Source organism: Engystomops pustulosus, chromosome 11, assembly GCF_040894005.1.
Source record: "Engystomops pustulosus chromosome 11, aEngPut4.maternal, whole genome shotgun sequence".
Lineage (NCBI taxonomy): Eukaryota > Metazoa > Chordata > Amphibia > Anura > Leptodactylidae > Engystomops > Engystomops pustulosus.
In genome coordinates, this window is record NC_092421.1 from 23,671,488 (window position 1) to 23,687,003 (window position 15,516).

The 15,516-nt window shown below is 42.0% G+C and overlaps 1 protein-coding gene across 3 annotated transcripts in view; it reads left to right on the top strand.

The window, feature by feature from the left end:
* The first annotated feature begins 2,396 nt into the window (after positions 1–2,396).
* MYPN (myopalladin) overlaps positions 2,397–15,516 on the top strand; it is a 109,954-nt gene continuing 96,834 nt past the window's right edge. For 2 of the 3 annotated variants that reach the window (XM_072131350.1, XM_072131351.1), the window contains exons 1-2: positions 2,397–2,494; positions 14,090–14,195. In XM_072131350.1, the coding sequence (XP_071987451.1) occupies positions 14,193–14,195 (3 nt within the window). In that variant the 5' untranslated portion in view covers positions 2,397–2,494; positions 14,090–14,192. The remainder of the gene's footprint in view (positions 2,495–14,089; positions 14,196–15,516) is intronic. The other variant, XM_072131349.1, reaches the window with a different exon arrangement.

Genomic DNA, 15,516 nt, shown 5'->3' on the forward strand with positions numbered 1-15,516 from the left:
AAACTCCCCAAAAGGCAAAGAGGTTAACCTACAATTAAGATGTCTTCCCTTTGGGATCTCTTCAGCACCGAGCATTTTCACGAAATCCATGTTTGAAGTGGTGAAAGCTTTGAGGAAGAAGGGTATCCATATCTTCCCTTACCTGGACAACTTCATGATTGATCAATTCGGTAAGCGAATTAAACTCTCGCAAACACCTGGCGATAAACCTCCTGTGTAGTCTGGGATGGATTGTAAATACTCAAAAGTCAGACTTGTTACCCACCAACCCAAAGGTTTTTTTGGTGGGGGTTTATTTACAGTTACAAAACTTTCAGGCAATTTATTTGGAAAAAGTCCTGCACTATAAGAGAATCCATGAGCATATTAGGACAGTTGACAGCCTACATACAGTGCGTCGCCTGGAGCCAATGTCACTCAAGAACCCTCCTGGATTCTGAAAGTCTGGAACAGGATTCCCACTTTTCTGAACGAAATAGTAAACATCCAAATGATGGTAAAATGCTTCCTAGCTTGTTGGTCTCAAAAAGGGAAACCTACAGAAAAGCATCTCCTGGCATCCTTAGCCAATATATACTATCCACACAGATGCCATCCAAACAGGGCTCTTGGACACCAAAGGATTCCACTGCGAGAGAGTTAAAGGGGTTCTGCTGAGGTTGAAAACCAGTGCCACACCTGACCATGTGTAGTGTGTGGTATTGCAACTAAGCTCCATTCATTTCTCTGCAGCTGAGCTACAATACCTGCCCAAACCATGGTCAGGTGTGGCACACTTTTCGGAAGAAAGCAGCCATGTTTTTCAACGTTGGAAAAACCCTTTAAAGGCAGTTTGGAAGACATTAACTCACAGTACCCATCTACTTCAGGATTACCACATAAAAATTTTATCAGACAATGTGGCGACAGATTTTACAGAATCTTTCTCAGAAAATATTCTTGTGGGTGGAAAAATATATAATATCCCTAACCGCTGTACTTTTGCTGGGCAAGGACAACACAGTAGCAGATTTTCCAAGTTGAAATCCAATTCTCCCCAGCAAGTGGAGCCTAAACCTGGAAATCTTCCTACACATAGTGGAGAAATGGGGTTTCCCCTCAGTAGACCTTTCCTCAACAAGAGACAGCAAGAAAGTAAACAAATTCTTCTCACTGAATCCCATGGATGGCCATTGGGGCCTAGACACATTCACCCTGGGACATGGAAACAGCATATGCCTTTACTCCCACCCCTTATTCTAGTAGCAATCTTATGGGAAAAGAAGAACTAGTTCCCAACGCTCTGGCCGTAGACGACACTCTAATGCTACCAAAGACACAAGAACTTCTATGTCAAGGTTGATATTTTTCATCACAACCCTGGATTTTCTGACACTTGCAAATTAAGTTATTAAGTTAAGATATTTATCTGTGCATGCTCCAAGACTTAGACCTGTGATCAAGTAGTCAGTCCCCAAATGGGACTTATCCTTGGTGGTAAATGCATTATGTGGTCCACCCTTAAGAATGCTTTTCTTGTGGCAATTACTAGGGCTAGAAGGCTTTGTGAAATTCAGGCACTATTTATCCGAGACCATAACCTTCAAATATTTGATGAGAGGTTGACTTTTAAACTTGATCTGAACTTTCTACCCATAGTTTCCTACCCTTACATCATCGGTGCACAGCTCATCGTAGCTGCGCCCCCTCGTCTGAGAAGTCGGAGTTCTGCGCATGTGCAGTAGCTCCAGGCTCAGAGCCGCGACGTGTAGCCTCATGTCCAGCTACTCCACGCCCCAGTAGTCGTTTAACAAAATTTACATATTAGCCTAATAAAGTTTTCTAAAAGATAGCCGGGACGTGAGGACTACCTCTAAAAGGGGCTATCCTCACATCCCATACATCCACCTACCACCCGTTCTACCTTTATAGGTAGAATCGTAGTGGTAGGTTCCCTTTAAAGCTTATAGTAACTACTACTAACCAAATCCCTTCCTCTTGGGTCATAGTGCTGCTTGGTATCCACTGCTTTCCACCGCAGTGTGTATCTTGACACCCAGAATGTGTCTGGAGGTTCCTTCTCAGTCAATCACTAGTCCAGTCCCAACACAACCTTTATTAGTCATGGACAACTTTTGTGGTATTTTTAGGTGCTTGTCAACACTTTAATTAATTTTTGAAATGCAACTTTGATTACGGTAGTTTGTTTTACTTTACTTCAAAGCTGAAATATTGCATATCTATCAAGAAATAAAAGGGTAACTCGTACAACAAGGAGCCTTTTGCCTCAATTTGCAGGCTGTGTCAGTAGCCTCTACAAGTGGTGTGTACACTTCAGCTCTTGGCATGACATTATGTTTTTTTTCCATCGCAGGATGAGGAGGGCAACTATTATTAGCATGCTAAAAAGGCAAAAAAAGAAAGCAGCCATTACTGTCCTGACAGAGGGAGGCACGAGACCAAGGACCATGAAAGAGAGAGGAAGTGCAGATGGTGGATGACCAGTCACTGTCTGGTAAGTGTCCGTAAGTCTCTTTGTATTGATTATAGACGTACATATAAGTTATGAATTATTCAGCAAGTGCTCATCTTCTACAATTGGGTTTTGTTGTATGTTACTTGGAAAACTTTAGAAGAACTTTTTTTCTAGAAATTTAGGATAAATTTTCATATAGGACACTATGCTTAGTCTGATAAACACTTTATATATACCGTAGTCCCGCTGCTTTATATCAGTCATTTACAGATCCTTAGAGGATTTCATTTGTCATGAGTCCTTTGTGCATTGTTTCATGTGATTGTTTGTTTGTCTGTTTTTTGTTAGTATTGCATTTTACATTACACTTACATGCATAGTTGCTTTATAGCACTTGATGTATATTATATACTGTATGTACTTGGTACAAGTTCATTTTGGGTTACGTAGTTTGCATCAAAGGATCAAAGTGAATTGAAGGAGTTATTTTTATAGTCTAGCTGTCTCCATCCCCCTTGACACAAATGTTTAGTGTGATAAAGGCATCCATATGGCGCACCTTCTAGTGTTTCTTTACAGAGAAGGCTGTCAACCATTCATCCACAGCAACAGCAACAAGTCATTTATTGGCTGCTACATTTCTTAATAATGAATGAATACATTTTATACAGAAGCCGCACTTTTTGATAAAGTGATGACACATAAGTGCTGTATCTGTATAAACTGTATGACTCTTTATATACTACTGGATGTATTTTTTGGCGTGCCAGGAGAGCTATGCTCATGACAGCACTATAAATTATACACATCTACCTTGACAAAGGTCGGGATTACCACATTATTTCGAGCTGTCATAAATATTATATACAATGCATGTTACGTGTCTCCATACTTTATGATGCTTGATTAACCCCGTCCCGATGCGCGCTGAGCCCTCTACATAGCCGGTAACTCTTTGTTGCATATTTGCAGCAAAGACTTACCAGTAACACCTGTCGAGCGCCACCGGCAAAGGGCATGGGCGCCGCCATCTTGGTGAAGATCATTGTTCCCCATGATGTCATCAAGGAGTGGCAATCCGTTGCTATGAGAGCCTCGGGTCTTCCAAAGACTGGAGGCTGTCTCGTTTTAACCCATTCATTACAAAGTGCTATTAGCACATTGTAATGAATGAGGAGCAAAATCCCCAAATCTGCCATACTGTAGTATGGAAGTATACGGTAGGATCAATCAGACAAGCAACCTAGGGTTAAAGTACCCTAGGGGGGGTCTGAAAAATAGTGAAAATTAAAAAAGTTTAAAAACAATTATAATAATAAAACCTAAAAATTCAAATCACCCCCCCCCCTTGCCCTAGAAGTCAAATAAATATAAATAAAAAGTAAAAATCATAAACACATTAGGTATCGCCACGTCCAAAAATGCCTGATCTATCAAAATATATTAACACTTTTTCAATGCGTTTAACCTGTTACGGAAAATAGCACCCAAAGTCAAAAATGCCACTTTTTTGCCATTTTGAAAAATATCAAAAATTCTATAAAAAGTGATCAAAAGGTCGTACAGTCCTAAAAATGATAGCATTGAAAATGTCATCAAAAGTCGCAAAAAATGACACCACCCACAGCTCCATACACTGTAGTATAAAAAAGTGATTAGCGCAAAAAGATGGCAAAAAAAAAAAAAATGGTACAGGAGGTTTTAATTTTTGTAAATGTATAAAAACATTATAAAACCTATACAAATTTGTTATCCCCGTGATCGCACCAACCCAAAGAATAAAGTAGACATGTCATTTGGGGTGCACAGTGAAAGCTGTAAAATCTAAGGCCACAAGAAAACAGCACAAATGTGTTTTTTCACCATTTTCACTGCATTTGGAATTTTTTTCCCGCTTCCCAGTACACGGCATGGAAAAAGTTATAGATTTTTGATGTTGGGGAGTGAAAAATGGAAATGAAAAAAACAAAAAAGGGCCAGGTCTTCAAGGGGTTAAGAATCCTACATGTGCACCACACATGACTGAGTGTGCAGTACCTCTATTCTATTTACTACTGCTATCGATGGCTATCTCCTCCCAAATGTCACCACTTTACACTGATATACGGATCCATCTGCAGTTCTCCCTAACCACTTCAGACTGAATCGCCTTGTATGTCCAAGCCATATTTATGCATACCTTGACTTTTTTACATTTTTGTGTCAATGTAGCTGTATGAGGGCTTGTTTTTGTGGAACAAATAGTGGTGTTAAATGGCTCTATTTTGGAGTATTGGCGTACAAGCCTTGATAAAGTTGCAATTCCTGCCTATTCAGAAATTGTGGATGGAGTGGCCTGGGCCATGCTGCATTGTGGGCCGACCTGCACAGATACCTTATTTGTCATAGGGCAATTCTTCTTAAAGCAATTCTTTAACTTTTTTTTATGTTATACTTTTATTTCTAATACAGTGATGTATAACCTGGGACATTATTAATATGGTTGATACTCAATGGGGTAGACATATCACCAAAAACTGTCTAAAATACCTAGCGCCACATATACCGTATATACTTGAGTATAAGATTCTTAGCACAATTATTGTTTGGAAAAAGCCCCACTATATACTCGGGTATAAAAAAAACCTTCTCACGTGACATCATCAGGTGGAGACAAGCCACAACACAGTGGGGGTCATTTACTAAGGGCCCGATTCGCGTTTTCCCGACGTGTTACCCGAATATTTCCGATTTGCGCCGATTGTACCTGAATTGCCCCGGGTTTTTGGCGCACGCGATCGGAATTTGGCGCATCGGCGCCGGTATGCACGCGACGGAAATCGGGGGGCGTGGCCGAACGAAAACCCGACGTATTCGGAAAAACCGCCGCATTTAAAAAAAAATTGTGTCGCGAAAATTTCACTCACCTTCATCCTGGATAGGCCGGTGTATTTCGAGGCATTCCAGCGGACTTCAGCGCAGCAGCGCCACCTGGTGGACGTCGGAGGAACTGCTTTGATGAATCCCGGCCGGACCCGAATCCAGTGCAGAGAATGCGCCGCTGGATCACGAACGGACCGGGTAAGTAAATCTGCCCCAGTATGTGCGTAGGGGCAAAGAGCATAGAGGCTATGCTGGACCTGCCTTTAAATGGGGGGCTCTGCTGGATATTTTATTGATGAGGGGATGCTGCTACTGATCATTTTATTAAAGAGTAGTTGCTGTCTCTTTGTCACTCACACTCCCTGCCTGTCTCTCTGTCACTCACACTCTTTGCCTGTCTGTCTCTATCCATCTTACCTATCATGAACTGTCAGAGCTTGTCTGTAAGTCAGTCCCCGTCACAGCCTGTCTGTCTCTATCCATCTTACCTCACACATAAGTTGTCTTAAACTCATTGCCTGTAATAACCAATCAAACCTCAGAGCTCATATTAATGACCTGTGGCAGAACAGTAACCAATCACGGCTCAGCTTCCAACTGCCACTGCAGCAGCAGAATGACTCCTGTCCTGTATATGGTGGTTAATAAGTGGATTTTGGAGAGCCTGGGGTGAAATTTTCGGCTCGAAACCGGGTCTATGACGTTCCTCTGAGTCACAGAGAGCAGCTGTGCAAAATTTGGTGATTGTAAATGCGAAGGTGCAGATTCCTTTAGTGGCCATACGTACATGCAAACACATACATACATCCATAAACACACTCAGACACTCAGCTTTATATATTAGATATATGTTTTAACTAAGGTGTTATATATTAAATATTTAAGTGTATTGTATTTGTACAAAGAGGGGCTAGACCAACCGGATGCTGACAATTAAATATGGCCCATAACTAACTAAGGGCCCCATTACTCTGATGAAGGCCAGAAGAGTGTCATTTTTGCCTTCAAGTTGTATGGTTTACCGCGATGTTTATTCATCTGTTGGAACCCTATGATCTTTTGTGATAAGATGAAATAATGATGATGATGAATCGACCAGTCCACTTTATACCACTCAACAAGGTCCTAATCCAGGACAGGAAACCTTGGTACTTTTTCCAGAGACAAAGCTTACTTTATTGGATTTCAGGCCCAGAGACCACCAGACATTGACAATAGTGTTAGTATATATTGTCTATTCAGCCCCACATAACAATCAGCTCTGCTTGTCTTCAGTGTTGCATCCCTTCCATTCCTCTGTATCCTTCTCCCTAACTAAATTTATACAGATTTTTTCCCATTGACTGTGGGCATGTGGAAGTTATCTTATTGGCTGAAACAGAGATAACTGCAGTTCCCATGGCTGTAGTTGGCTAGTTACTGGGCACTGTTATTATGGTGTGGCAGAGGGATAGTTGTGTGGCAGGATCGGCATTCGTCCATATGCAGACAATAGCCATAAACTAGGTAGGATTGTTTCTTTTGTATAACAACATGTAAGAAGTCACCTTATTCTTCCTGTCTACTGATTAGGTTTGTCTAGAGATAACATTACCCTAACATGTTACCCTAAGTCTAGAGCTTTTTTAAGAGATACTTGCGATATCTGATCTTTCCTTCTGTTATCGACACATCAAATAGAATAATTCTCCATTGTTTGATCAATACACATGGAGTGCTGCCATTTTTCTCTTCATAATTCATTGAATGGACGGGTGCTGGGTCTTGCACCTGAGTATCAATTTTCACATTTGCTGCTTCCTTTTTAACTACACCGTATATACTCATGTATAAGCCGAGTTTTTCAGCACAAAAAATGTGCTGAAAATCCTCACCACGGCTTATACATGTGTAAATACAGCAATACAGCACTTAAAAAAAAATAAACACCCTGCAGGGCGCGGCCATATCTCCTCCGGGCTAGCTGGCGCATACTATGACACGGCCGCTGCTGACATCATACTATGCGACGGCCGGGAAAAAACATAACATCCTGCAATGTTTTCTCCCAGCCGGCGCATAGTATGATGTCAGCAGCAGCCGTGTCATAGTGTGCGCCAGCTAGCCGTGAGGAGATATGGCCGCGCCCTGCAGGATGTTATCAAAGAGAGAAGACAGGTGCGGAAGCCAAAAGAGGAGCCGCGCTGACATCGGGGAGCCACGCTGCGTATTGGGGCCGCCGGAGGGTGAGTATATAACTTTATTTTATTTGTTTTTTGTGTTGGGCTGGCTGTATACTACTGGGGGCGTGCTGGCTGTATACTACTGGGGGCAGGCTGGGCTGGCTGTATACTACTGGGGGCGTGCTGGGCTGTCTGTATACTACTGGGGGCAGGCTGGGCTGGCTGTATACTACTGGGGGCAGGCTGGGCTGGCTGTATACTACTGGGGGCGTGCTGGGCTGTCTGTATACTACTGGGGGCAGGCTGGGCTGGCTGTATACTACTGGGGGCAGGCTGGGCTGACTGTACACTACTGGGGGCAGGCTGGGCTGACTGTACACTACTGGGGGCATGCTGGGTTTGCTGTATACTACTGGGGGAAGGCTGGGCTGGCTGTATACTACTGGGGGCATGCTGGGCTGGTTGTATACTACTGGGGGCAGGCTGGGCTGGCTGTATACTACAGGGGGCAGGCTGGGCTGGCTGTATACTACTGGGGGCGTGCTGGGCTGGCGGTATACTACTGGGGGCAGGTTGGGCTGGCTGTATACTACTGGGGGCAGGCTGGACTGGCTGTATACTACAGGGAGCAGGCTGGGCTGGCTGTATACTACAGGGGGCAGGCTGGGCTGGCTGTATACTATAGGGGGCAGGCTGGGCTGGCTGTATACTACAAGGGGCAGGCTGGGCTGGCTGTATACTACTGGGAGCAGGTTGGGCTGGCTGTATACTACAGGGAGCAGGCTGGGCTGGCTGTATACTACTACAAATTTGCAGCCGCATGTACGTTCCCGCAGACGGCCATGTGAATAAGCTCTTAGCCCGTATTTCATACGTTCCCATTGACTTTTATGGTTCCTAAGGAACGGAAATATGATGGAAAATAGTACATGCTCTGTATTTTTATATGGCTCGCTTACGGTGCAGTGGACAATACGGCCATGTACATGGATGGCCATATTGCCCATTGGAATGCATGGGGCCGTATTCCGGCCGTATATACGGCCATTTTTATACAGTCGTGTGCATGGGACCGAGGCAGAATTTCTTTTGAACATTTTTATACAATATACACTCACCGGCCACTTTATTAGGTACACCATGCTAGTAACGGGTTGAACCCCCTTTTGCCTTCAGAACTGCCTCAATTCTTCGTGGCATAGATACAACAAGGTGCTGAAAGCATTCCTCAGAGATTTTGGTCCATATTGACATGATGGCATCACACAGTTGCCGCAGATTTGTCGGCTGCACATCCATGATGCGAATCTCCCGTTCCACCACATCCCAAAGATGCTCTATTGAGATCTGGTGACTGTGGAGGCCATTTGAGTACAGTGACCTCATTGTCATGTTCAAGAAACCAGTCTGAGATGATTCCAGCTTTATGACATGGCGCATTATCCTGCTGAAAGTCAGATGTTGGGTACATTGTGGTCATAAAGTGTCTATGCGGGTACAGAGGGAGGGATCGCAGGGTGCCGATGTTTATAGACGACAGCCCGGGGTCCAGTGAGGGACCCCAGGGCTGCCTGTAACAAGTATCTAGTAATAAATGACTTGCATAATGCACTGCACTACATACATAAGAGATCAAACAATCTCATGTACGGTAAGTGTCCGCATGTGAGATAATGTAATATTAAACAAAAATAATTAAGTCTAAAAAAAAAAGTTGTCAAGAAACACCAAACAGACAAAAATGGCCCACATATTTAAAATTAAAAAAAGTAAAAAAAACACAAATTTTGGACCTCCACCCCTGCACCAACCCAGGCTACAAAACTATTAAAAAAATGAAGGAAAAACTATGCCCAAATTAAAATTTTTCTAATCATCCATTAAACACAAAATTATATCAATTACAATCAAAAGTCTTTATGAACTCCAAATGTGTACAAATAAAATGGACAGCTCTTTTCGCAAAACATAAGCCCTCACACCGCCACAATGCAAAAATTAAAATTTTTAGTATGTTTTATGTGAGTGAGGTATCTGGAAAGGATTCTTGTTAGCGCTGTTCAGTAAGATCTCCATTTAAGCTGTGATTTTCTAATCGGAAAGCTACGCAGATATTCCCGGTGGTGCCAGAGGTATTCCTGTGTCATCACTGACATTGAGACCTCTACCATGTGATGGCTGGATGAATCAGAGCTGCCATAATCACTACATTCACTGCACTAACAGCGAGACGCATTTCCTAGTAGTGTGTGAGCGCCACTGTTAAATGCATATCATATCAGTGTCGCATTACCTATTCCTTTGAGGTAATCCCATGAATGACTCCAGTACCCGTACATATTTCCCTGCGTATATAATGCAACACATTAAGAACCTGCAGCTGTTCATATTAAACACGGTGATCCTCCATCTCTGAAAGGGATCAGGTACAAATGTCAGATGTACTAGGATATCCACATTGTTCAGCAGGACATGCTGGTAGCCATTGTGCAGCAACAAAGGTTACCATATTTTTCAGACTATAAGGCGCACCATCAATTAATGCCTGCTAAAACGTTTAGTTTCATATATAAGGCGCACCTGATTACAAGGCTGAATGACCAGCAGGTGGCAGACCTGTGCACAGCTCAAGGCAGCTGTTGTCTGTAAGTACGGTTCATATATAAGGCGCACTGGATCATAAGGCGCACCTTTGATTTCTGAGAAAATCAAAGGATTTTTTGTGTGCCTTATAGTCCGAAAAATATGGTATTAAAGAAATATGCTGAGTATTCACTACATATTAATTGCATCTTGTGAAAAATTATTTTTACCATTTTTTTGGTCTATAAGAAGCACCACAGCTTGAGACTTCAAACTATAGAAAATACATGATTTCATACTTAGATGCATGGCTGAATGACACCATCGCGATTATTGCTAGCAATCATATAAATGTGGTTACACAGAATCAGACCGCATCATTGGAGGCAGTTAAAGGGAACCTACCACCCCGATTCTACCTATAAAGGTAGAAGGGGTAGTAGGTGGATGAATGGGACGTGAGGATAGCCCTTTTTGGGCTAATCCTCACGTCCCGGCTATCTTTTAGAAAACTTTATTGCAAGCATATGTCAAATTTTTTATGCGGCTACTGGGGCGTGGAGTAGCCGGACATGAGGCTACTAGTCGCGGCTACTCCACGCCCCAGTAGCCACGTTACTCCGCCTACCATTTAATCTTCGTCTTCACATGTGCAGACGCCGGGGGACTCGGACGAGGGCGCGCAGCTACGAGGAGCTGTGCGACGAAGATTAAATGGTAGGTGGAGTAACGTGGCTACTGGCTACTAGCCTCATGTACGGCTACTCCACGCCCCAGTAGCCGCATAAAAATTTTTAAGTTTTCTAAAAGATAGCTGGGACGTGAGGATTAGCCCAAAAAAGGGCTATCCTCACGTCCCATTCATCCACCTACCACCCCTTCTACCTTTATAGGAAGAATCGGGGTGGTAGGTTCCCTTTAAAGTGTTTCTATGGCTTACAAGACTAAACCTTTCATGGACTACCAGACTTAATGCCTGTATAAAAGTTCTCTACAGTAGTAGAAGTAGTTATAATCATTACAGTCATATTCTGGTTATGGGTGGGGTGAAATCTGAAATATTTAGTAAATTCTATGAAACCACTTTAAATGCATGGTGAGATGGGTGATTATGGCCGGGAATATTGGACAGAAGCCCATGATTATCTTTGGGTGCAAATTGAGAAGATTTCCTTTGCAGAGGGATGGTCCTTGAAACATGTCTTTTATCTCCTGTTCTATAACATGCCGCCTGCAGATAGGAACCTATATGCGATATGCTCAGTTCCATCCGCTCTATGACATGCTGCCTGCAGATAGGATACTATGTACAGGCTTCTCAGCTCATCCTGCTCTATAACATGCCAAAGGATAGGAATATATATACAGGCAGTCCCCGGGTTACATACAAGATAGGTTCTGTAGGTTTGTTCTTAAGTTGAGTTTGTATGTAAGTCAGAACTGTATACTTTATTATTGTAACCCTAGTCAAAATTTTTTTGGTCTCTGTCAATTGGATTTTTAAAATGTTGGATTCTCATAAGAACCAGGATTAACAATAAAGCTTCATTACAGACACCTGTGATAACTGTTAAAGCTGTTTATTGTAGCCTAAGGCTAAAGTACAGTAAGTTACCAAAATCCAGAGGTCCGTTTGTTACTAGGGGTCGTATGTAAGTCAGGTGTCCTTAAGTAGGGGACCGCCTGTACTATAATGCACTATACCAGTAATGGTAAACCTTTTAGAGCCTGAGTGCCCAAACTTCAAACAAAAGCCACTTATTTTTTGCAAAGTGCCAGCACAGCAATTTAGGCAGTAATGTATTGCATCCTGTTCTTTCACAACTTTCAATCCCATCAGCCTCCTGAGGATACAAACGCAGTAGAAGGAAGCAGGGCAAATTCGGACTATCATTACAGTTTCTCTACAGGGTCCCAATGTAGCGGAAGAATTGTGTGGCCAGCAGAAGGACCTCCAAAGATATTCAACCCTGTCCAGACCTTCTCGCTCTTCTTGCAGGCTCAAGCATCCAAGGATCTGTGACTTTAATATAGACCCGAGGACAGCACCTCTTAAGTTGTCAGGGACTGAAAGAAGATTCTTTAAAGGGGTTTGCCTATGAAAGAAAATTCTCAAATTTCAATCCCCTAGTGACGTTTTACTCAGTTTTATTGCTGTTCTAGCTCCTATAACTCGGTGATGGTCAGTGTAATATTCCAGAGTGTGAGCGGGGACTCTCTAAGCAGACACTTTATGATCCCTATAGTTCTGTGAGCTGAAAATGTGGTTAGATTATCAGGGTACATGGTTTATCTACACTTTTATTTACCTTCTGAACATAGGACTAGTATCACACAAAGAAAGAGAGATGAGAGATCGGAGATGAGATCCATGAGATGAATATTACACACAATGACACAGTCAGCTCTCCTATATCTTTGCTCTCACACTATCAGATCTGCTGTGCCTTCCTCCCCTTTCCCTCAGATAAAGAACTTATCTGCCAGTAGCTTTACTTTCCTCTCGCTGCTGCTGCCGGCCTGAAGTGAGTGTGTATCAGTGTGAGCTCCAACCTGGAATGCAGGGAGGAGGGCTGGAGGCAGAGACTATCTCGACTCCACAGCATCAAAAAGAAAAGCAAGATGTCTGACGACCCAAAAGTCAGAAGTTACAGGGTTGAAATTGTGTACACCAGGACTGATAGAGACAGGTTGGAATTATATCTGTGAAATACTGTATTTTAATAACTGTGAATTAGAGAATATGTTGTTTTTTTTGTAATTTTGTACATTTAAAGAGAACCCGTCAGGCAAAATAACCCTCCTAAACTAAATATATTTTCATACACTGCCATTAGAAAGCGTTGCCTCTATCCCTTCATTGTCCCTCTACATGCCTGTAAACCTAAGCAATGAGGTTCTAAAGCTGTATGCAAATGACCTGTGAAATGTCCAATGAGTCATTAGCATATTCAAGCTGTCCACCTTATTCATGAGTGGGAGGTGCAGCCACACCCCCAGTGCTTGACTGACAGCCTGTGTAATGATGTGAGGCTGTATAATGAGGTGATGGCTGCTCCATGTACTTGCTGGTGGCCATTCCCCCTGCAGCCTGTGTGTGCATGTGTGTGTGTATAAGAGAGATACAACAGCTCCAGGCTACAGCCATGTTATAGCAGAACATGTCAGGTGCTTGTGTAGCTGATGTCTGTGTCTCACACATGTGTATGAGGAGGATGCAGCATGTCAGCAGATGCAGCACACACACTAGTAATGCTTTACTATACATTACACACAGACATGAGCAGGGGGAGGAGAAGGGAGGGGTAACAGGGGTGACATCACTGCCTCCTGCCATGTGACCAGCCTCATTTACATAATAAAGAATAGATGATTTTATAATGATTAATGCATGAATTTACTAGATAAAGGCTGGGATGGGATCCTTGTGAGCTGCTCCAACAGGTAGAGGTGACAGAAATAGTGACAGAGACCTGATGACAGGTGTCCTTTAAGAATCTGGTGAACTCTGTTCTGAGGGGATGGCCTGGGTGACCACAGAGAGGTACCACCTTTATATGCTCAGATAAAGTATATACAGGCGGTCCCCTACTTAAGGACACCCGACTTACAGACAACCCATAGTTACAGACGGACCCCTCTGCCCACTGTGACCTCTGGTGAAGCTCTCTGGATGCTTTAAAATAGTCCCAGATTGCAATAATCAGCTTAAAATTGTCTGCAATGAAGCTTTATTGATAATTCTTGGTCCTATTACAGCAAAAAAATTTGAAACTCCAATTGTCACTGGGGCAAAAAAAAAAATTGTCGGGAACTACAATGATAAAATATACAGTTTCGACTTACATACAAATTCAACTTAAGAACAAACCTACAGTCCCTATCTTGTATGTAACCCGGGGACTGCCTGTACATAAAATATTTTTGTAGAACATTAAATGACATAAATAACCATTAAATGCTAAACCATAGCACATTGGGGACATTGAAACTGATGTGAATATTGCCATTGTTTTTTTTAATTAAGGTAGAATCAAGGACTTCTTGCTCTGCTTGAGACTTCTTTGGGATATCAATTTTTGGAAATAAGAACATTACAAGAGGACACAGTTCTTCTTTACATCATATCTATGGTAAATAATTCTCCTTATTTATTGTATTGTGTGACATAATTCTGTATTCATTGCCAGAATTATATCAAGTGTCAAAATGTATGTATTGTGTTTTTATATCTGTTTCTATTATTATATTTTTTGGAAACTTTTCTTTCAATAAGCTTTGTGTGTATTTAAAACACAAGTGAATACGGACAGTTTATAATATATGTAATCAGAGCAAAGTTTTTCTCTTCACTTTCCCACACTTTGGCACATATCATACTTCTCCTTGCTTCCTGATCTGCTTTACACTCTGAAATCTCTGCTGAGTTTCATCTTGCTAGGAAAACGGACAGACAGCAGTCTGAGAAATTAAAATTACAAACTATGTTACAATATATACATAGACACACAAGACTACTGATTTCTGCAACATTTGCAAAGTTCCAATTTAAAAACTATAATCCATGTAGTTAAATGGCCTACATGGTGTATTCTCTTCTGGGCATTCACATAAAATGTAATTAATCTGCCATATATATATACATTTCTTCAAGTTGAGGTTATTAAAAAAAATTACCTGTGTGAACATAAGTTCTCAGAAATGTAGTCATATGGTCCCTTATAAACAAGACTGTGTACTTGGATACGGCCACCCCTGCTGGAGTGATTGCACAAAGAAACAAAAAATATTTTTGTATATGATATGTCCGGGAGTTACTGAAGGTCCTACAGCCTTCCTGTGGTGGAATCGCTGTGATCACTGAATCCACGAAATCAGGCAGGGCTCAATAGCGCATGTTTGGCCACTGCTGATAAAGTTGCAGTGTGGTTGTATCCGAGGAAACTATCTTGTTTTTAAGGGACAACATGGCTACATTTATGAGAGATTAAATTCACACAGAAACATTTTTTTTTAATAACCTCCAATTAAAGAAATGTTTACATATGACAAATGAATTCAATTAAATGTGAATGCCCAGATGGGAATACCCCTTTAAGTTACTGATTAAAGGCCATTTATGACATAGCCAGAAAAATTGCCATAAATGTCTGTTAAATACAGGTACTTCCAAACCCAACTGAGACAACTTTCTTTACTGCTGTTTTTGGTCCTTCTTTACTCCTGGTCTCATCTATATTTAACACACCTTCACAAGTTGAGGTCTACACACATACACACATGGACAAAATTGTTGGTTTTCCACCATGTTTCACTATTGGGACATTGTTCTTTTCAAGATGTGCTTTATTTTCCGTCTGTGAACATAGAGCTGAAGTGCCTTGCCAAAAAAGGTTGATGTTAGGCTCATCTGTCCATAGGACATTCTCCCAGAAGCTTTGTGGCTTGTCAACA